General features: G+C 43.6%; 1 protein-coding gene across 1 annotated transcript in view; it reads right to left on the bottom strand.

Moving 5' to 3' along the window:
• Window positions 1-24,314, bottom strand: part of LOC144786174 (voltage-dependent T-type calcium channel subunit alpha-1H-like) — a 1,055,750-nt gene that overhangs the window by 997,184 nt on the left and 34,252 nt on the right. The window contains exon 3 of the mRNA XM_078665169.1: window positions 17,884-17,981. Coding sequence (XP_078521295.1) covers window positions 17,884-17,981 — 98 coding nt within the window. The remainder of the gene's footprint in view (window positions 1-17,883; window positions 17,982-24,314) is intronic.

Below are 24,314 nucleotides of genomic sequence, written 5' to 3'. Positions count from 1 at the left end.
ATTGCATGAGCCTTTGGCTTCAGCAGCAGCAAACTTCAACATCTGATACCTGCCAAGCTTTATTTTTCGAAGTGGGGCGCATGCAATGCTTCCCTCAGGCCAAAATATTCTTCCCTTTTCTTCTTGACTTGCCCAACACCCCTCTCCCAGTCCCCTGTAGGCGTAATTATAGTGCTTAACCCTAGGAATAGGGACACATTTTAAATTTTGCATGGTAATTCTGTATCCACATATTTATTCCTTCATCTAAGATCAGTGCTTAATTTCAGCTGGTGGTTTTCTGATACTCGGCAGAGGCACTTAATTGTCGACACCAGCACTTATGACAGCTGCCACAAGGTGGCACTGTTTGTCCACTTTAAAGATGAGTAGAACAACAGTTGTTTATTAATTTAATATACATTAAAAGCAACTAATACTAGCTGCCACAGCCATTCTTATAGCTTTGGGGGCCACAAACAGTCTGAAATGTCACACTTGTAGCATTGTGACGATTAGTAGTTGTGTAGGTACTGTCTTTGGCAGCGCTGGCAGTGGCAATGGGTGGTGCAAGCTGTGGTGGTCTCATGGCGAGGGCCCTGGCACTTATATATATATTTTTTACAAATTAAGCACAGTCTAAGACCTCTCAATCGAAATAGGTGGTGTTCCATGATGCGCCACTGGCCAGATACAGTAATTCTGGCAGCCAGGAATATCCATAAGGAACTCTTCCTACCTTGTCATAGGGCCCTAAGCAGTGAGTTAAAAGGCAGGTTGAATAAACTGGGAATTTGGTCGGGATCCAAGGTTTGTTGATGCTGCTTAAAGAACACCAAGTTTCCTTAAGTACTCACTAAATTTGTCCATTAACTGTATTTTTATGCTAATTCCTTGAACGTTGCTTCATGGAAGATAATTTAGACTAGTCAATTCACCTATGGCTGTCCAAGACATATTATGTGGCAATTTGTATCCATATGGAACAAAGCTGTCCGTGCCTTGGCAAGTCTGGCACGTAAGTGGAAGCACACCGGCAACTGAATAAAACGATAACAGACAGGGAATAAAAAATAAATAAAATAGCCAGAAAAAAATGCAAAAGTAGAAAGCGGCGGCCCCATCCAGAAAAAAAGCCTGTATCAGTGAGAGAATAACTGAAGCAATAATTGATGAAGAAAAGCTTGTTGAGTAGGATTAAGATGTTGGGAGGAAGAGTAGATGACAAAGTGCGCAATAAAAGAGAATGAATGAGTTAGGAGCACATTAAGTGGAATCATAACCACCAAATATTTGCTAGAGCTTTAAAAACTAAAATTCCACATCAGAACTAACCCCCTAATCTGAAAGCTTCTTCCTGGAGATAGATTATGTGCAAGAGACAAGCATAGGTTTGTTACATTCGAGACATAATCTTATCCAGTCCGGATTTAATTCTGCTATTCTGGCGCGTGTTGCCTCTTCCCCGCATAAATGCAGGACTACAAGTCCCAGAAGGCCAGGAAGACTGATGCCTGAGTGACACAATTTGAGATCTCCGACATGTCCTATAGAGGGCGCTGCATTGCTCTATTACAGGCTAATTAAGAAGATACAACTTTTTTGTTGCCGGAAATCCTTCACGACTCGTTTGCAAACCGTGGTATTTACCTAATTTGACTTCTGACCCTTTCCAATTAAGTATGCCTGCAGCTTTTGGCAATTACATTACCTCCTTATTGATTCATACTAGCATTGTTACCAGAAAGAGCATCCAACGTTTACCGTAAATATAGTTTCTATAATGTGCAGATGCATCATCTGGGTCAAAGGCTATCTAGTGTCAATTCCAATAATGAGGTCAGGGGTTCACAGGGTATGTCATGTCTGGTGAAATTATGCCTTGTCTGTGGACAGGGATTTATGATTTGACGTCAAGTGACACACCCCTTATATAAGCTCAGTGGGCTGTAAATGTAATTAACCAGAACACTCTCAAACCTTCACAATGGCAGTGTTTATTCTGCTGTAATGGATTACATGGCCTGAGAAAATAGCATGTTTGTGTTCTTTCCTCCTAGAAATGTTAATCATGCTATTGCTGACACTCCTATTTGATGTCATTCACGTTTAGGAAGCTGATATTCAATAAAAGAGTGTTTAAATTAAGAATCACTGTCTCATTTGTTCCTGTGTACAACCTTCCATGGATATTAGAGACTATGGGGCTGATTCACAAACGTAAACTGAGATGAAACTCTAACTTTACATCTTTCGGTATTCACAAAGGGCATTTACGAGTAGTAAAGTTAGTCTTTTGTCTCCGTTAAACTTAAGTTTTGGTCTTAAGTTTAACTTAGACCAAAACTGAGACAAAAGTCCAACTTTACTACTGCTATCTCAAAGGTGCAGATTGGCACTCCTTTCAGACACCAAGGGCTGGATTTACTAAAGATGCTGCGCTGTGTTTGAGTTAATGTGAGGGCACTAACAACAGGGCCAAATCTACGAAGATGTGGCGCTGACAACCTTGCAGCATAGTGCAAGGGTCTAAGCAGTCCTTTAAATGGGCCGATAGTACCTTCACTTCTTTCATTTGAGAGGGAGAGTACCGGCACTTTTCAGCACTGCGGCTATACATGTAATCGGAGAGTATAGGCACTTCTCAGGAGCACACAGGTACTCTAAGTAAGTACCCACACTGCTAGATTTCCACTTACAACACTGCGTCTTAGTGTTCTCTAAAGCATAGGTTTGCACAGAAACCTTCCATTACAAAAATGATGCTTTTAAGGCATGTCCCATTTTTGCATGTGTGCGGTACAATGCAGCACACATGCAAAGTCGGAACAAAATTAGGGGAAATGAAAACATTTCTCCTCGTTGCTCCATTCTAGAGGTGATGTATGATTTTGCCTCAAACTGCTGTCTACGGATTTTTTGTAGATTGGAATTTGCTTCAAAACCGGTTGGTGGTTATGGGAACATTCAGACGCCACTCATGATGCAAAGTAAGGTAAGGCAGTGGATTGTGAAACTTAGGGGCATATTATCAAGGTCTGGCGATAACATTATCGGCGCTTTAGCGTCCGTTTTTGGGCAGAAAGTGGCGATATTTTTATCTCTTTATTAACATGGACACGCTAGCGCATGTTTCCTTGCCTTAGCACCCGGTTTCCTATTGCCTCGCCTCGCTAATGAGATGCAAGGTAGGCGTGCCCCTCACAACTACATTATAAAATATCGCTAACAGTGCTTTGCTGTATTTACAACGAAGCCCCGTCAAGTTTAGCGCTGATTTTGTTTTGCACTTAACGTCTGTTAAATTCCAGACTAAGGCATACCCAACATGGGGGTGGATTGTGTGGCTAAGACCACAGGCCCTATCATAAAGAATATCGCCGTTTTTCCATGGAACATCGCTGGAAAACCAGCGTTGTTTTATGGAAAACACTGCTATCGCTGAAATAATTATCGCCATTGTTCTATGCGTTGTTAATACAGCGCTAGCATGGCGATAATTTCCAGCGATAGCCGGCGATAAAAAATCTCACGCTTAGCGCCAGCGATAATTATCGCTGCCGCTTGATAATATGCCCCTTTGTGCTTCTTTGGGGTAATCTCCAACGTGAATCCACATTTGCGTTGGATAGTAAATCCCATTTTAACAATTCACGCCGGCTTTGTGGTACAAAAGTAAAGCAACCCCGACGCAAAACTTTTGTAAATCTGGGGTCAACCCTGCATTGCTTTGCACGTCACTTACCATGGATCACAGCAATGTCTTCCACATCCCACATAATCACTTTAATGAGAAAAGAGCAAATCAAATGACAGTGTTTACATGAATTTTACGACCTTGTTTATTGCCCTCACGTTGTCGTCCATCCCATGTGAACTCAGAACTGGTGGTTCCCACTAAATCACACAGAACTACTTTAAATACAAATTCCTGGCGTTATTCCCATGACATGGCAAAGGGGGTGCACATTTCCAGCTGTGACTGGACCAAACCATGCCGGGGCGCCCTAAAATGAGCACTCATGGGTCCATATTACCAAGATGTGCGTTAAAAAATGCACAACGCACATTTCCCTATCGCCGGATTTTATCGCCGTGTTAGCGCGCCATTATCAATGCGCAACACGTAGGCGATATTAAATCCGGCGATAGCCGGCGATAGGGAACATTAGTGCGTGAAAACAAGCGTTGTTGTCACGGGCTAATGTGTGCCTTGATAATATGGGAGGGTGGATTCAGCTTTATGATCCACACCCCCATGTTATCAATGCCTAACGCCTGATCAGAGCAGGCGTTGGGAGACCTGCGATAAACGAGTTTATCGCAGGTCTCCTTCTCCCAACGCCTGCCTTGGTAATAGGGTGTTACCACCTCCAACCACATTTTACATGTGGTTGGACGTGGGAACGCCCACTTTGCATGTCATTAGCGATGTTTCTTGCTGACATGCAAAGTGGGCTTGAGGCAGGCGTTAGCATGCCCTTGTTAATAGGGCGCTAGAAGTATCGCCGCTTTCTCGGCACAATTCGCCGAAAAAGCGGCGATACTTCACCTTGATAATATGGCCCAAGGTTTCCCTCACCAAACCAGGGTTGTAGTCTTTCTGATCTGAAAGTGGTACAGATCGCTTCTCTTAGCCTGTCCGCCGAAAATATCTAGTCGATCCTGGGAAAAAGATCTTCAAGAAAAATCACAAAAAAAACAGAGGCACGACATCATTCTTCTTGCTCACTGCTGCACACATGGAGTCCATTTGAAGTAACACGGAGAGCTGTTTTGGACTAAACAATAACAAGCGTCACGCGCTAACAATAATAATAAAAAACAGCAATAAAAAAGACTGCACATTAAATTGTTTTGTTCTGAAATTGACCATACAGTAATTCCCAGATAAAAGCCGCACTTTTATACTTATTGGGAGTGTACACATCAATCTAAACTTTTATGTCACTTAGATAGAAGAAAATTGGCTTAGCGATACATTAAATGTGGTAAATAGGAACGTTCCGGCTTAATGTCCAGTCTGGAGGGGAATAGGGTCTCCAGAGGGCAATATGGATGCTTGATGGGGTCAGTAACTTCCCACTGCAGACCCAGCCTTCAGTCAAACCGGAATATTGTAAACTCTGCTAAAAATTATTCTTTATATCCGGTTTGTTCTCTCTTGCTTGTCTGTTGGTCTATATTTTATTTGCAGTACATAAATTAACATTCGTGCACGCTTAAAAGTCCGCAGTTTACTGACAAGCCTTCCTACTGTACTGGGATCGGGGCACCTTGTCCTTTAAAGCAGATGATTAAGAAAAGCTCTTCCCTGTCATATCAGGGAGTGATTAGATACTTATCAAAAAGGTGAATTATGGGATTGAAGAGGTGAAAAATGTTACAGCTCCATTAGGAAGAGTCGCTCATAGCTGGTAAAATATCCTACACACGTGCAACTCAGTGGTTAATTTGTAAAAAAGATAAGTGCCAGGGCTCTCGTAAGGAGGCAGCTTTGACCAGCCCATTTGTCCGGTTCACTCTGCCTAACACTGAACCAACTACTAACCATGAAACCCTACAAGTGGGGCGAGGATGTGGTGTAATGGCGAGACCTGAGGATATCAGATCTGGGGAACCAGGTTCGAGTCTCTGCATTGGCTCAACATCCTGTGAATCTGGGCGAATCACTAGGGGCCAGATGTAGGTAATCCAGATTTACCGATTCTAAAATACCGAATTTTACTGATTCGGTATTTTAGAATCGGTAAATGGGATGTAGGTATCCATTCGGTATTTTTTACCGAATGAATCGGTATTTACCGATTTGGTATTTACCATTCATCCCTATGGGCCTCTAGGCCCATAGGAATGAATGGGAATTACCTAATTGGCAAATACCGATTCGTTAAAATGGGGAGCACATTCAAGAGTGGCAGGGTGTCACATTGACACCCTGTTGCACCCCTGAATAGTGCATGGGTGCACATGTGGCACACATACATGGCTAAGGGCATGTGTGTCTGCCACATGGCACTGTCAAAAAGCACAAAATTGCTTTTTTTAATGGTTTTCGTTATTTACCACCAACTTGTAGTTGGTGGTAAATAACGAATCCTTACAAGTGAAAAGCACTCACTTGAGTGCTTCCTACATTAAGGATTCGGTAAATTACAGAATCGGTATTTAAGAATTTGGTAATTCACCGATTCCTTAAATTACCGATTTGGTAAATTATCGAATCCTTAATTCAGGCCCCTACATCTCAAATGCCTAATACCGGTCGGTAACAGACGAAATTTGGTAATTTCGGCCATTACAGACCGGTATTAGGCTTCCTACATCTGGCCCTAACTCTATTGTGTCTTCCACAAATGACTGTGGTCATTAATTAACTGGTGCTTAAGCACCAGTGTTGATGATTAAGTCCCGGTGCTGAGCACAGGAAACCACTGGTTCAAATAAAGCACAGGTGCAAGCATACCATGCACCATATATGTGAAATTACCAAAATAATGGTGCAGGATGATCCGAGAAAATGGAGTACAGAATTAAACTCAGAGATTTGGGAACCATGGTTTCAATATCTACCACTTACCAGACGCCCATTAAATTAGCAGCGGCCTCGCCATTTTGTACAGATTCGCTTTTTCCGCCACCTCTCTCCCAACCACACATTATGCCACTACAAATGCCACTTGCCCCACAATCTACTTTATATAGTGTACGCTTGAACATGGCAAAAGAGATATCCGGAATTGGGCATGTTGTAACAAGGCACATTTTAGTGTAAAGTTAATGATCTATGAGTAGCGACAAGATTGCAAAGTTTAAAAAAATTAAAGGATATCTTGAGCTGTCCTTTCCTGACATGGAAAATCAGTGCATCTTAGGGAAGGGCATGGACTGCAGCCACTCAGTAGCAGTCTGGCATGACATGTTCCAAGCCTTTTCCTCTGGGCAAAGACTTCAGTCTAGCAGTTCACCACAGCACCAGACTGTATGCCAATTTAGTCATTTTGGCTGTCCGATACCTCCGCACATCTGTCATCCCTGCTAGCCACACCCACTGCGCTCCCTACCTCCCCTCCACTCCTTTCCTTTTGCTATGCGAGAGGGTTTCAGCCACTGCTACAAGATTGTGTAGTAAAATTGATGGACGGGATGCTGAACAATGTCACACACTCACCCCCAGTTAGAGATCTGGGCTAAATGTCATTGTTTATTTGATCACCATACCAAACCAGTTTGGAACCAGCCCTTTGCAAATCATTCTTGTCTCTGCTCCCCATGTTAACAGTCCAGCCCGAACTGCCAGGCCAGGGCCTGCCTGAACTAGAAACAAGCATCGGAGGACCAGTTTCGGGTTATCAGTCCTCACCAGCAAGGTTAGCTTGAATCAAGAGGGATGGAGACCGCGGAACCGATCTCTGGGCATCCCTGTCTCACGCAGGTTGACAAATGCAAAAAAGAACAATTGATGAAGGGAATGATGAACAATGTCAAACACTCTCAGCCAATCAGAGATCTGGGCCTAAATCCGTAGTTTTTTTGCCCACTACGCCATTCCAGTTTGCACACAGACATATGCAAATCAGTCTTGACCCTGCTCCCCATGGGAACAGTCCAGTCCGAACTGCTAGGCCAGGTCCTCTCTGGACTGGAAACATGCATTTTAGGGTCAGTTTCAAGGAAATACTCCTCATCAGCCTGGATAGCTTGAATCAATTGGCATGGCAACCACAGGGCCCACATCTGGGCATCCCTGTCCCACTTGGGGTGACAAATGTAAAAATAACAATTGATGGACAGAATGCTGAACAATGTCGAACACTCATCCCTCAATCAGAGATCTGGGTCTAAATTAATTGGTTTTTTTGCTCACCACGCCATTCCAGTTTAACCCCAGCCACATGCAAATTAGTTTTGACCCTGCTCCCATGGGAACAGTCCAGCCCGAACCGCTTGGAATGTGGAGTTGAGCAAAAACTCCAACAACCCGCTGGCAGAGTGGAGTTTACCGGCATGCTCACCCTTAGTCTCAGCAATCTGGATGTGGGGGTCCTACTTGTGACAACAATAGGGGTTTTTGGCTACCAAGAGGACTTCATCCTCCAACCAGTAGTGAGGACTTCATCCTCCAACCAGTAATGTAGCAGGGGGCCCCTTTGCAGAAAGGTTGAGAAAGGGTGCGTGGCCTTGGACTACATCTCAGCAATCCCGCTGTTAGTGGCCAAGGGGTCTTGGCCACCAAGAGGACTTCATCCCCCAGCCAATAGTGCACCAGAAGGCCTCTTTGCAGAGTGATTGAGAAAGGAACCCGGGCCTCCAACGACGTCTTAGTAATCCCACTGTAGGGGAATTACTTGTGGCAACAATAGAGGTTCTTGGCCACCAAGGTGACTTCATCCCACAGCCAGTAGTGCGCCAGGAGACCCTTTTGCAGAGTGGTTGGGAAAGGAGCTAGGGCCTCCAATGACATCTCAGCAATCCTGCTGTGGGGGACTTACTTGTAGTAACAATAAGGGTTCTTGGCCCCCAACGATCCTCACAGCCAAGGGGACTTCATCCCCCAACCGGTAGGGCAGCAGGTGGCCCCTATGCAGAGTGGTTGAGAAATGGAGCGGGGTCTCCAACAACGTCTCAGTAATCTCACTGTGGGGGACTTACTTGTGGCAATAATAGGGGTTCTTGGCCACCAAGTGCCTTCTTTCCACAGTCAGTAGTGTGCCAGGAGGCCCCTTTGCAGAGAGTTTGAGAAAGGAGCCAGGACGTCCGATGAGGTCTCAGCAATCCTGCTGTGGGGGACTTACTTGTTGCAACAATAGGGGTTATGTAGTATGCTCTGATATAGTATGCTCCGGAATAATGTTAGTACTGTTCTTAGTCTGTGTACTTCACATGTACTGTAAAGTGTTAGCTGAACATTCTGCTGGCTCACATAGTATCCTAGTAACACCAGCAGAATGTTCAGCTGGCCTGAGAATGTTTATGTTTAAAACGGACTGTTCTTCCTTTTCTGGTACTGCTGGAGTGGATTTGTTTTCAGTGTACTCCACAACTGTATAGTCTGCTTACAATAAATCTTACATACAAAATTCCCTGTATTCTGCATATTTATTACAAGATCTTGGCCCCCAAAGACACTCAGCAGCAAAGGATACTTCATCCCCCAACCAATAGTGCTAGAGGAAGCCCCTTTGCAGAGTGGTTGAAAAAGAAGGCAGGCCTCTGACGATGTCTAAGCAATCCTGTTGTGGGGAACTACCGTGTGGCAACACTAGGGGTTATTTGCTGAATGGTTGAGAAAGTGGGCAGGGCATCTGACAACGTCTAAGCAATCCAGCTGTGGGGGACTTATTTGTGACACAAATAGGGCTTCTTGGCACCCAATGACCCTCAACAGCCAAGGGGATTTTTTTAGGGGTGGCCGAGCAATACTCCGCCCGCTCACAGAACTCCGTAGAACTTGGCCGAGTTTTTTGGCAACTCCGCAGAATTCCACAGAATTCCACTAGCTCTGCCCAATATGGCCCATGATGCATACTTTTTGATTATCATTTAAATGATGGAACGCTAAACTGTGCCACAAAGAGAAAATATAGGTTAACCACCAGCAGTAAGGATTTGGTAGGAGAGATGGATGAGCAGCAGAGATGTTTAGGGACATTTTCCCTCATGGTTTTACAGTATCATTCCACCAGAGTCTGCAAACCACTTACTAAAGGTTAACAACAATGCACCACAATCACAACTTGAACCTTTCTAGAATTCTATGTGGAATCCCCACAACACATTTTTCTGTAACAATAACGAGAAACCCAATCCCAATAACGCTTGGCACTCTTAAGGCCTGCATTCCTCTAAACAAACATTCAAGAAGCCAGAAAACACCTTCCCTTCGCCCAGGTTACTTGAAGACATTTTTGCCCTTAAAACAAAATCATATGTTCAGCCTACAAAGATGTAATTTGCCAAGTCAAATCAGAATATTGAAATATGTCCTGACTGAGGTGAAAACTGAAACCCAAGTGCTGTTTGAGGCAGTTACTTTATGTACAACCCCCTTCCTACTGTCCTCCCACAATCTTTAGCCTCAAAAGGGAAACAACATGCATATTGGCCTCAATAGATCTCAAAACCAAACCACATTGGCCTCTCACATCCCACCCCACAATGTGCCCCTAGGCAAACCTTCAGGACTCTTATGGAAGGCGATCTAACTGTCTCACTTTAAAGCAGCATCCTATGACAATGACATACTCCCCTTCCCTCATCATCAAGCTCCCTCTCACCTGTCACCTCCCACTAACTTGACATCATGAGCATCTTCTCAACTTTCTTAAAATTTGCCAATGGTCCCCAAATAACAAAGTGACAAATTGGACTCTAAGCAGCTCATAAATTGTTGGTTGGTTACACACCACACCCTCCTTGACAAAACCAATGAGACAAGCAGTGACATTGTGGCTCCAAGAACACCGACCATCAAAACCTGCTCCAAACCTAGCAGTCTAACTTCTGGGTGAAACTGTGTAGTGAGAACATGAACCTTAAGTTTGTTGATGCAATAAAGAGGTCAATACATTTTCTTTTTATCTTGTCACATCTGTTGTGCATTCAAAGATAAAGGTCAAATGTGAGGCTTTGTCTTCTGATAAATTGCTGTTTATGCTTTTAACAGGCAGAACTGGCGTTTTCTTTCTCTGACTTCAAAGTTGGAGGATTTTATTAAATTAATTATGTGACAGTCTTATTGCGGTACAGGACGTTTGAAACGAAAGGCAGTAGGATGTCAATGTTATTCTAACACCCAACAACATTTAACCCCTTGGCTGCGGCGGTAATTCCGCCACGGCGCAGGGGAGAGGGGGGGAAGTGCGGTGTCGCCATGCTTGTGACGGAACAACGCCGTCATGAGCCACGGGCAAGCTGTGCTCATGACGGTGTGGTTCCGGCTTGACTCCGCCCACTAACTAATTCGCCCGCACAGGCGGGGAATCAGTGCCGCTTGGGCAGAGCGGCCGCAGTATGCCGGAACCATGCCGTCATGAGCACACTCCGCCCGTGGCTCATGACGGCGTGGTTCCGTCATGAGCGGGGAAGGGGTTAAATACCTGTAAATGCATTGTACAAATATCTCAAAATATATCACCCATTAGGAAAGAACACATGAGGTGCATTTTTTGTCAGTCTAATTGTGATGAAACAAAGGGTATGGGAAACATACGATTACCACAAAAGATGATTATTTTCTTGGTGATGTGCAAATGATAAATATTTGCAAAACCTACTTTTCACACATTAACATATGTGCAGTCTATAGTTTTATGCATAAATCTACATATCCATGCAAATTTAGTGGCCAATTTAAAAGCAAATGTGTTGTCTGTAAATGACGGTACACTACCGCACCATGCTTTGGTAATATATTTGCGCCAATGTGTTCCAAAATGCACAATGAGCTACATACTACACCCTTACCACTCTCATGTTGCATGGCCATGGCTCATTTGCTACACTTGTTCTTTGTGTGACGCTTTGATTTTTCGCAATCACCATGACTTCAGTTTTGTAACACTGATGGCGGCACCCCCACTCTGAAAATTGTTCCAGCACCACTGCTCCTATGAAAGAGACTTCATGAACATTTGCATCACCATCAACAACTACAGATGGCCTTCTCCTCACAGTGGAAAGAGGAGGCTCTGCTCTTGATGAACCACTTTCCAGAGGCGGCTGGCACAGGTAAGCGTGGTCAGGCGGGGCAGGACACAGCAGGGGGGAAGTCGACATACGACGCAATAGGTATTATTTATTTATAACTATCCCGTCATCTGTCAACTTCAACCCCTTCCACCCCGCCCACCCCACCACCCCACTGCATTTACCTGTGCCGGCCATCGCTGTTACTTTCCTGCATCCAAATCTTTAGACTGAGAGGACTGCCTGAGTACATCACCATGGAGATAAGCATGAACCGGCCCTAATTTTTAAACAGCCCATAAGGTAACTCTCACCAATCTATACTTAAACTCCAGGCCCAGAATATTGAAATACAGTCTAACAGCTCTTTAGCACATGTATGGAACCCCATCAGACATTCGCCTATCAAGAATGAACCCTCAGAAAACCAGCCAGTGAACTCACACCCCAGTAGACTAAGCAGTATGGGTCTGCGTAGGGAGAACATTTTTCACTTATGTGTTTCTTGTAATCATGGCGAATATTATGTCTACTACATATAGGTTGCAAAGTCCACTGCATGTGCGTTTCAGGACACCAGTACCCATTTTAATTTGTTGAATAAAATAGGTTGCCGCCATCAATCCAGTTGGAAAGTCAGGAAGAAAATGACACATCTTTTTTTTCCTGTGCCATCTATTATTTTTGCGAAAAGATTGCTAGTCTGTGGAGCTAGGTTATTCCAGGGCATAGGCACAGGAAAAAGAGAAAAAAACTGCAACTTATGGTTGGTCAATCGTCAGGGTTTACTCTTCTGCAATAAAAATGTCCTCTACCATTACAAAGCACATCAAGGAAACTGCGCACGGTGGTCCTAGGAAATGGACACTGATTTTGGGATAATTAGGATAATCGTTGTTCTTATTGGCAGGGCTACTGGAATTATGCGATTGCGCGGCTGTGGCAATTTAGGCATACTTATAGATTTGCCACATTTGCCGTATAATTTATCATTTGCTGCATAATCTGCAGATTTTAAACCGTTGGCTGCTGCCGTCGGCCAACGTTCGTCGCAAGCACTACCTTGGTAGTGTTGCGCACGTCCGTTGGCCGACGCTGCCCCACCCGTTTTTCGAATGTTCAGCACTGGAGCTGAAAGTTCGACGCAGCCAACGGGTTAACTAAACAAATTATTTCTAGCTCAAACGCTTCAAAAGTTACTAAGAACGCAGCAAAATGTGTTGCCACGCAGTGGAAGGCCCTTTGCAAAGGGTGACTGGATGTCTTTCTGTAGATTATTGTTATATATGGGTGTTAAACTGGTACTAAGGAGGTGCAACTAATGCCCAGATAGTGTTAACAAGTTTAAAATTGACAAAATAATGAAGTAATACTATCAGAAAATGTGCCGCATAATGCCTCATAATTTGGCTTTTCTTGCCACATAACTTACTCAACCCTACTGCATAATTTAGCCCTCCTGTGCCGCATAATTCCAGTGGCCCTGCTTATAGGATAACAAGATACACAATGAGAGAGAGCAAGTACATAATAGGTTACTTGTCATGAGTGTTCTACAAATGCAGACATCTTATACTGTTTGTTTCTTCTGAAACTGCAGCTTGTCGCTAGATATCTCTTGGGGGTTTGCAGACGAGGCTTTTGGAGCAACCGGGGTTCCTTTGTAAAGTAAACCTTTTGCATCTTGCATGGCATTTTGAATCACAAATATGACTATCACAGGCAGAGCTCAGAAACAAAAGAAATGCGGTATGAGGAGCTATAAAAAATCAAGTTAATAGTAGCAAAGCAGACGACCACTTTAAAGCACAGAGATTTTGTATTGTGTTGTCAGTCTGACCTCCAAATCCATTTTACAACAAATCTTGACATTTCTCAAAACAGACTCCATATAAAAATCTCTCGTAAACTCACACCAAGATCAGATAGCCCACACGCAAATGTCTGTTAAAAATGTACAGTGACTGCTACAAAATTCCTATTAAACTAAGGCAATTAAAAACAGAACCTTTCTGGGAAACTTTATTTCAGTCTGGCGCCTGCCACGTTTCAATACTAGTCGTTTCACCCACATACAGTTTCAAATCTGCCAACACACACATTTTTTAGTGTGTGTAGCACAATATTAACTCTGCTCAGACGGTCTCCTGGTGTCACTCGGTGGGAGATACCATGCTCTGGAAGCCCTGTGTAATGTGGGTTTACAACTCTCATTTGTTAGTCTGGGAACCTCTGATGTTGATGTGGAGTAAAAGACACACAAATGATGGACTAAATGCGGAACAAACATTCTGCCCCAAAATAGAGATCTGGGTTAAATCCACTGTTCTTTTGCTCACAATGCCACCCCAGTTTAGACCCAGCCATATGCAAATCAGGCTTGACCCTGCTCCTCATGGTAACAGTCCAGCCCGAACTGCCAAGCCAAGTTCTCCCTGGACCAGAAAGAAGCATCCTGGGACCGGTTTCGGAGTATCACCCCTCATCAGCCAGACTACCTTGAATCCGAGTGCACGGTGGGGTGTAGGCAGGGCCGGTTTTATTGCAGTGCACTGGTGCGACTGAACTGGGTGCTGACCTGGACGGGGTCACGGAAATCAGGGGGACCAACTCACGATTGAAAAGTGCCTGCTGCAGAGATCCTTGTGGGTCCAGCTTCCATGCAGCAAAACAAGTTAAAGGGCAAGATAACTCTTGTGATTAATGTTCCCACTAGAGAGAGGGATCAGAGTTTTGTCTATGGCAGTTATGACTCCCCATAAAGTAGCATAGAGGGCAAATATGCCTCTGGCATAAAAGAATATTTTCTACAGCTAGATGAGTGGATCAGTAAAGCCAGCCTTTACCAGAGCTTTAAAACAAATTAAATGTATATGGGATAGGGGCTATAGAGAGATGAGGGGCAGTTTTGCCAGAGAGCAGTAAGGGATTCCGAGAAGGAGGTCATTGGGGTGGGTGGGGGACTGTCTCACCGGGTGCCACTGGCGCTAAAGCTTGCCCTAGGGGTATGGGTTGGCAAACGCCCCAGGACAATAGGAGAAGCCGCAAAAGCTATTGTTTGTGTGTTGGGCAGGAGTCAGTTGCCAGCACAGAACTTCTCCCCTATCAATGACTCTGCCTTAATGCCTCATAAAAAGCAATGACATTATTACCCTGCACCCTATATAGACTCCGCCCCTTAAAGCCCCCACCTCCTCTCACAAGGTAAAATGTATCTGACAATTGGAAGGCTTACAATTTATATTTTTGAGCAAAGTATGATTGTTTGTTTACTGAAGACACAGGGGTGCAATATGTCTTTAGAAAGTGTAGTGCCCTGTGGAGACTCCATGCGCATCAACCGTCTTCGTTATCAAGTCTGAGCTGGGCCTGTAAGTGTTTAACTGGATGCTGTGAGAGATAAATCAAGTGTCTTCTAGCACAACCGTGTGATTCCCATTGAAAACCAATCTCTTCCAATTCCCTAACTTATGAACTGCATTAGAAAGCCTGTGGGAAGTATCTTGAAGTTAGATGGCTCTATCAAGAGTGACGCTTCTCTGTGGAGAACATAACAACTACAGCACAGTCCAGCAGGCATAGAAAAGCAATTTAGTCTGTTTTTTCAATTAAATAACACTAATTTATTCTGTGTATATGAACAATTATAAATCACATCAACAAGTTTGAAATCAGGTGATAAGGTTAAGCACATATTTCAATAAAGGTAAATATTTATGCCTAAAAAACAATTACAACGTAACAAGACAAAGAGAAAAAATACACAAATACACAATGTTATTAACAATTCTAAAAAATGTCAGTAAATAATGTCAGCGGTTTTGATAACAATTGTACAGCAGGGGCCATAGATTGCAATTGGAGACTGCTTTTCAATTTCCCAAAATTATGAATATGTAAAGTATATCGTTGGGCGTTGAATATGTAATAATTACTTTTGCTGTATTCAGGTGGCTAAGGCATCAGCCTTGGCACCTGTGCGCCAACAGAAGATGTGAACAAAGGGAAAGCAAATTTAAAGGATAACTGAGATCTGTCTACAATGTATCTGTCTCTTGAAGAAATGATTAAAGTGTACACGTATGAATGGACTTATCATACAGATATTGACTGTTGAGTGTTGTTTTACACAGAATATGATCAAGTTAATGCTTCATGGTTTTAAATTATTTTTTAGTTTAGGGCAAATGGTACTTACTAAGTTATGGTGAAGTTGGATATTTCGTTACAAGTTTGAAAATGCCACTTGGGTTGGTATTTTCCTGCCTTAGCCATTTAGTGCCTGTAGCCAGTACTGAGGTCACACAACTTGATGCAGCTGACAGTTGAGCTTTGTGTATTTCTCCTAGACAGCCACACACAACAGAGAGCTTAAATGTGGCTGGATGGACCATCATTGGCAGGATGGGAGGGAGGAGCTGGGCAAAGCCCAGTTACACTTGAACGGGCTGTGTCTTGCCTCCACACAAAGGGCTGTAAACCCCCTGTAGATATTCTGCAGCCAGGACAGGGGAGCGGGATGCCTGAGGACTTTAAAGGGAAACTTCTAGACGCTACTCCCCCACTTCAAAGACACAACTGGATATAAATATTGGACCTCAGACACTAACTCTCCAATACACTTCTGGATCTGTGGACACTGCCAGGAAGAAGGACTGCTGTGCTTCTGAAAGGCCTGCTTCTCTGCTGGACTGCTGCTCTTCAGGAACTGCTACCCTGCTGTGCTGACTTGCTGCCTGGTGGACCCTTTCCTGGGGAGGAAGAACGGGAACTGCAACTTCATGTTGAACACAGGACACCAGAGTGACTCCAATGGTTATTCTGCTGGTCTCCTGGTCTGCGCTTCAGGGACATAAAAGGCTCCCGAACATCCTGCACAAGCCCCTGGACCCAGCTTCAGGAAGTTCCTGACTCCTAGGTGATGCCCCTGGATCTTTGGAGTTGTTCATCGGCACTGAATTCAAGCTTTTGGACCCATTGACACCAAGCCCTCGTCACTTGCACCAAGATTCAGCACAAAGCTTTGTCCGACTCTCTGCACTCCAGCATCAACAGCTCGTGGTGACTGTCAGAGCAAAGCTCCAGCAATGCCCGCCCACGACACCGACCAGGTCTTCCTGCTATGCTGACAGTCTCCTGCGATGCTGTCGCTGGTCCTCGGGGGCCTCTCCAACACGAACGGGAGTCTTGGCACAAATTTGGTAAAGTAAACTTCAGCAGGCCTAACCTAGCAAATGTATTCGACCTGAAATCCATTGTTGTCAGCCTGATAGTGGGACTTTGACCCGGTCCAGCGCAACCAGATATTCCCTCTTGGTGCTTCATGCTTTTAGATGTTATTTTACACTAACATCTTTTAAAATTCTGGTTTTCAGGAGAGAGGGGCTATTTTGAGTCCTCAGGGTGGGGGCAGGGGTCGGGGGATTACACTTACCAGAAAGTCTTAACCATGCATATGTCTTTGCCATACATGCCTTAACAACACATATTTTGTTGCAAAGGCATGTTTGGTAAAGGCATATGTGTGGTTTAAGACTTGTATGGTTAAGACGGCTTGGAACCAGCATGCGTGGTAATTGCATGTGTGATTCCGTCACACAAAGTAATTATGAAGCTAACCTGATAGACCCGTTATTTGTGAACGCCACTCAGACAGATTTCTCATGGTTGCAGTGTGCCTTGCAAAATCATTCTGCATAAGAATTATATCCATTTTACCCTAACTACTGATTTGTCTCCTCTGAATGCCATGTGAACTAGGTATTTATAGTTCTATTAGTGACATAATTTGAGAACATGCTCTACTTTGATTTACGCTTGGTTGTATGTCACAATGTCCTGGTCAACATATTGACCTACAAAATGCATGCATCCATCATTTTGACTTCCAATATAATGTAACTGCAAGTACATCCAGGGAAGCATAGGCTTACTATTCTTAACTGCATGATGATAATGAGGTAGTCTAAATCATGAATGTGATTTTTTAGGTCAATATTTAAATCATGATATACTAACCCACATCTTACATTGCAGCTAAAGCTAATAACAACCTGTACTGAGTGGATAAATCACATTTTTTATAAAAATGTCCACCCTGTTTGATAAACTCATAATATGCATTTGAAACATTAATCTCGAGGAGGTGCATTCTGAATCCCCCTGAAACGTGATATTTTTTAAATTTGGAAAACATAGATGAAAAATGGTACTTACTTGGAACCCTGTTAATGGCTCTTAGGGGCCTGAGTACTCGGACAGTACGGATTGCAGACAGGCTCACATTGTGTCCATCTAGAGAATATTCCATCATCCTGTGGAAAGAGAGCAAAGAGGCATAGCATCAACATAAGTAGGGGAATGGTTTAGCTTCTCATGAATCTGTCTGAATTTAAGGGGAATGTTAGTGAAGTTGTTAATGTTGGTGATGTATGCGATTATTATCGCAGCTTAGCCTACTGCTGATTGCTATATTGGTTGTTGAAGGCCCTGAACCTGAGTTGTGGGCCGGAAGATCAGATAAGGGCCTAAATCAAGAGAGAGGGAATTTAACAACTAGTATAGTTCAAGGCAGAAGGGCTATATGACATTCCACCCACTGAAAGTAGAATGTTCTAATTTCAAAGGTGAGAAACAGATATCAAATGTTGAAAAGACCTGTTCCATACATTTCAGCCTGGAGTGACCTCCTTGTTTTCAATGGAACTCTCAACATGTCAATGTTCTAATTAATTAATTTGGTTCATATGCAGTGAGGTGATTATTCTTGACAAGTATTCTCTCGTGCATTCATCCATATGGTCTAAAATTCAGTTACATTGCATATTTTTATTTGAACTCAGATCAAACATGAGGCATGCAAGATCTGTAGGTCCATGTATAAAAAAGTAGTAAATATGTACTCTTAGACTTATTTCTACCCACAGGAGTAGATTGCATTTTTTGGTATTTCCCAACAGTATGCCTGTGACAGGTGCAGGTTAATAGTATAGTCCTTGGAATGTTGGGAATGGCAAGTGAGAATTCCCACAGGCTCCTATTCCCCCTATATGGAGTTCTCCAGAGTGGAGAACCCCACAGAGAAGAAATGGACACCCCCCCTTGCAAATGAACAAAATGTACACTTTTGATTCTATGCGTAGAAAACATATTTCCCCAAGGCGGAAACCATCTCCTGTATTCTCATGAAATATGGGGTGATCCTTTCCCCACACTCCCTTGAATGGGGTTCTACAGCTGCCCTAGATGGAATACATCTCCGCCTATTTCCAAGATGGTAAGGGATTGAAATGCTTGTAAACATCCATGATTGCAGGTGTTTCTGAACGTCCAAGGCAATTCACACCCTGGAACACCCTTTTCCGACCACTTGAGTGGCATTATACATGTGGTAGAGATATCTGCACTAATAAAACTATTGAAACCTGCCAGGAATCCATTGTGGATTCACCGCAGGCATGAAAAGGTAAATGCAGTCGTAAACGTACATTTTTGACCGAATGTACCCATGTGAGTCGGGCTCCATGTTTTCCTATGACAATATTGGGCAATGCAAACTAACTAAAGGGGTTCTATAAAATTATCTTTGGGCTGTCATCAGCCAATTAAGCTTCCAGCTCAGCGATTTACCTTCTACCATTGTCTCTCTCTTATGCATTGAGAGAAAGGCTTAGGCAGGGAGAATGAACCTTGTAGCTCTTCAAATTTAATTAATGGAAGTAATTATGGACTGTAGTTTATTATGCTAAAGGTGGAGCTATCCGCAGATTCAAATCCCAGAGCGGGAATGCTTCAGCCTGGGTGATAGTTTCGTTCGGAACTTCTTTCTCTCTCAGCCCTAGCACTCGTGAGTTGCTAGCAGGGCCGGTTCTAGGCTTTTCAGGGCCCTGGGCAAAAGGGAATGTGCGAGGCCCCTGATATTTACATAAGTTACACCTTCTGGGCTCGGGAAGCTGCTTTGTGCAGACTCCACCTGGGCCGCAGCTCCTCCTCTTAGCCTCACTCAAGCACCTTTTTTACAGCCCATTTTGGACTGAAGTGTGAGAATTGCTTGGGGGCTGAGAGTTAAACCTGTGTGGGCTACTGTGCTGACAATGGGCGTCCTGCAGAGTCTCTGAGTGGGCAGCTTTAGAGGTGTCCCCCTCCCCTAGGCCTTCCCACCCCATCCCTTAGAGGCCCAGGGAGAGGGCCCCCTCCCATGGGCCCAGTTGTAAAGAGATGCCTTTCTTTCAATTTGATCGGCAGGTTTACCGGAAGACTGGTGAGGTATTGCAATTGTGTGGGGCCCCATGCTGGTAGGCAGAGTGCGAGGCCCTGGGCAGCAGCCCACACTGCCCATGCCTAGCGCCGGCCCTGGTTGTTAGAGTGCGGTAACCACCTAACTCCCTGAAATGATGGTCACTGTCTCCGGTCATGAACTTTTCACCTACAAAGCATTTATTGGAGGTGTGTTCGGGCCTGATTTGAGTTTGGAGGCTGGGTTACTCTGTCAGAAACATGAAGGACATCCCGTCTGACATATTACAAATTCCGTAGGATATGAAGGAATTTTAAAATGGCGGACGGGATATCCATCAAGGTTGTGAAAGACTAATTCCTGAGTCTAATTAACTCAATGGAATGCAGAAAAAAAGACCACAACACCCAGAAGACATTCGTCTATCACACAAAAGTCCAGGTAAGGAAACAGTGTCTGTAATGATGTGCAGGATCAGTGTCATTGAGATAGTGAGCATAGAATAAAATCTGAAGCAAATTCTTTATAATGCTTGTTTCCTAAATGCAGGATTGTGTGAAATGTTGTCATCTGATCATTCTAAAATGAATTAAAGATGTGCAAGAGTGTCTGTCTGTGGTGTCATGAATTATAAAAATGATTTTTAACAGCATGACCCGGAATGCACTCTGGAAACATGCAACTTTAATCTGTTAGTTGTTCATCTGAAATGAGGCCTTTCTGGAATGATGTGCAAAGTGTGTCCTGCTGTGTTCAAATGGATATTGCTGTCCTTTTCTCAAGCCAAATCCCCGGCATTTTTTTTCTTCCACAGTGGTGGGAACATACTTCCAGCCCTAGGGGAGAGGTGTGGCGCAGCGGCCAGAACGGGTGATTCCGGAGCATGGGGTCCGTGGTTCAATCACCGGTGGCAGCTCAGCATCATGTGACTCTGGGAACTAGCTCACTTAGGGCTAGATGTAGGTAAATCTATTTTACCACTTCTTAAATACAGAATTTTACCGATTCGGTATTTAAGAAGTGGTAAAATAGAGGGGGGGGAGATGTAGGTAATTCCAGATGTGGAATTACCGAATCGGTAATATTCGGTATTTACCGATTCTGTAATTACAGAATCGGTATTTCCTATTGATTCCTATGGGCTGTGAAGCTCATAGGAATCAATGGGAAATACCGATTCTGTAATTACAGAATCGGTAAATACCGATTTTAGCAAGGGTGCAGGGGGTGTCACTTTGACACCCTCTGGCACCCCAAAAATTGACATGTGCGCCATGTGGCACACAGACATGCCCTAAGGGCATGTCTGTCTGTCACATGGCAACGGTGTGCATGAACACATGTGCATGCACACCTGAATTCGGTATTTTAACACCCAATTGGATTGGGTGTTAAAATACCGAATTTGTAGGGCCTTTGGGACTCTGAAGAGTCCCACCTACATCTGAGATTTACCGAATCGGTAAAAATACCGATTCTGTAAAAAAGTGCCCCTACATACCGAAAACCCATTTGGCCGTTACCGGTCGGTAAATGGCTCCTACATCTGGCCCTTAATCTCCCCAACAGCCCCCAGCGCCTGGGTCCACTAAGCGGTGATAAGACGCTCTTTCCAAATATGGGATTTAGATTCATGACAAAACCCTACCGTCAGAAAACCTATTATTAAAGGTCATTAAGCTTTGCATGGAAGCACATTTCATTGGCTAAAGAGTTTTCTAAAAGTATCACAAATAGAACGACATCTTTGGAAGGGTTGTCAACAATTATGTTTGCCTACAACATAACTTATAGATTTGAAACAGTTCTCCCTAAATGGCTGGTAATGCACAGTAACTCGAGTCACCATTTTTTTTGCCTAATATAATTATTGCAATAAAAAATAAGGCAAGAAATATATGTATGTGTGTGCTGCATTTCATGTCTATAATAACAATAGATCAAAAAATATAACTTCTTGCAGGAGTTACCAGAAGCCCAAAAATCATAGGACCAAAAGGTCAAATTTACTTCCAAGATGTCCTATGCTATCTGCCATTCTCATTTATTACTGGAATTCGGAAAGGACAGCATTGTGTTTACAAGCTCAAGCAGTGTCGCCTGGCCTATAGAGGAATATGAAACCCTATAAGGAGAGTAAGAGAGGTATTAACTCAAGTAAATCCTCCAAAAGCTATTCAACTCGATAAAGCAACTTGAGGATGTTGGGAGCACACTAAGGGGCATATTATCAAGACAGGAGATAAAATTATCGCTGCTTTGTCGGCAGAAATCTGCAGATAAAGCGGCCATAATGGGCTTGATAATATGCTCTGTGGAATTCGAATCGAAGCCCATGTTAGATGTCTTCACATCTAACATGGGCTTTGATTAGAAATCCATAGAGCATATTATCAAGCCCATTATCGCCGCTTTATCAGCAGTTTTCTGCCGATAAAGCAGCGATCATTTTATCTCCTGTCTTGATAATATGCCCCTAAGTCCTAGTTGGATTTGTTGGCTTCTCTGGGCTGTGGATCATCAAAGATTTTTGAGAGGTCGTCGCATATGGATGTACGACATTACAACGCATGCTTTTACCACGCATGCTTTTACATCGCAAGTTTTGCAACGCATACCATTAGAACGCATAGTGCTTTAGGGCGCTGGATAGTGAATTATTTAATTTACTATTCCAACTCCAGTCCCCGTGGATAGTAGGGAAGGTGTTGGATAGTAAATTAAATATATTCCCTATCCTAGAGCGCCCCCCAGCGCAATGCGTTGTAATGGTTTGCGTTGTAAAAGTTGCGATGAAAAAGCATTACGTGGTAAATGTTGCGTTGTAAGTGATGTTTCTCTCTCACCCTCAACTTATCGAGGCAAGCTTCTTCATTTGACAACCTCTCACATCGTGGTAGGAATGATGCCATCCAGAGGTACTCACAGAATAAAGAATACTTGGAGTATATTTCGAGGTATATTTTATTCATTCTTGCCCCCCAAAAAAGCTGGACCCAGTGTATTGTCCTGAGCATAGATTTGTAAGAAATCCCAGGGTTAAATTAGCTTCGGTTGAGTCCGCTGGGGTGGCATTGTTTCTACCACAGTGTGAGAGGTCGTCAAATGATTAAGCATGCTTCGATAAGTTGAGGGTGAGACGACCTCTCAAACATCTTTTGATGACCCACAGTCCCGGGAAGCCAAAAAATCAATATAGGACTTAGTTGGCTCTCAACATCCTCAAATCCCTTTATCATGTTCTATAGAGGAATCTGGCAATGTCTGAAGAGCGAGTCTGAAAGGTCAGTGTTTGGACCTGTTTTGGGTGTTTGTGGGCCTGTAGTATGGATTTGAGGACTGGGTTTATTGTTTATTTTCCTGATATTACCACAAACTTTGCATGCAAAAAGCACCAATGCATAAGGTCCTCCATATGTGCAAAACACCTATTAAGTGTGTCTTTACAACTTCAAAACAAATCCAATTTGCAAATATGGGCCACTTTTTTATCCAACTGATTTGCTAAAGGGGGCCACTTTTATTTTGGTGCCCGGGGCTATCTTCTGTCCTAGTCTGACCCTTGGATCAAGTACGAACATCTGAGACACTTGTATACATACATATATGTATATCAGTTCACTCTGGTTTAGCAACTACCAGGGCCGTATTACAATAAGTGACCCCGGGAGCAACGGACGTTTGCACCCACTTTGTGCGCCCCTGGGGCACTTTGGTATTATAGAAAGTGGAGCAAATGCTTGTGCGTATCCTTCTATAATACCGGTAGCGCTGGCGCTACCTTCAGAGCGTGTTCACTCATTTCCATAGCGGCGTGCCCTATGCAAATGAGGGGATTCCTTCGACTCTACGTCTGCGCCATAATAAAGACGCAGAGTCAAAGAAGCCCTCAGGAGGCGCTCTGACAGTGCGACTTCTGGCCAAAAAAACATGATTCCTCCAAATTATTTCACTACTTCCTACATTTTCAACTTGAACATTTAGGTATAGCTTTTTCCATATTGGGTCATAAGAGCCAAAAAAAACCTGGGCAGCTTTCCAGATTTTTTTCCTATGTCGAACTGCTTGGGGATAGCATAACGTTTAGTCATTGTTCAGCCACTTCCAACTTCCCGTGAACTTGTATGTTCTCACTATTTTCCCAAACATGAGCTTTCACATTATATATTGTAGAAATATGAGTACAATAATTAACATTGTTCTATCAAACATGGAGGGTATTGTATGGGTTTTTGTGCACAAGACAACCAAGATTTACCTAAAAGGCTAAGATAAGTTGCACCACCAGTAAAGGAGTTGGACCAGCCTCATTAAACATGAAGCTATTGCATGTGGTGTGACATCCAGTCGGCACTGTCCCCTATGTCGCTATTCCCTCTCCTTTTAATGTGGTGGAGTAATTAGCACATGT

This window comes from Lissotriton helveticus, chromosome 10 (assembly GCF_964261635.1).
Source record: "Lissotriton helveticus chromosome 10, aLisHel1.1, whole genome shotgun sequence".
Classification (NCBI taxonomy): Eukaryota; Metazoa; Chordata; class Amphibia; order Caudata; family Salamandridae; genus Lissotriton; species Lissotriton helveticus.
The sequence above is the reverse complement of the archived record's forward strand: the minus strand, read 5'-3'. Positions and strand labels throughout refer to the sequence as shown.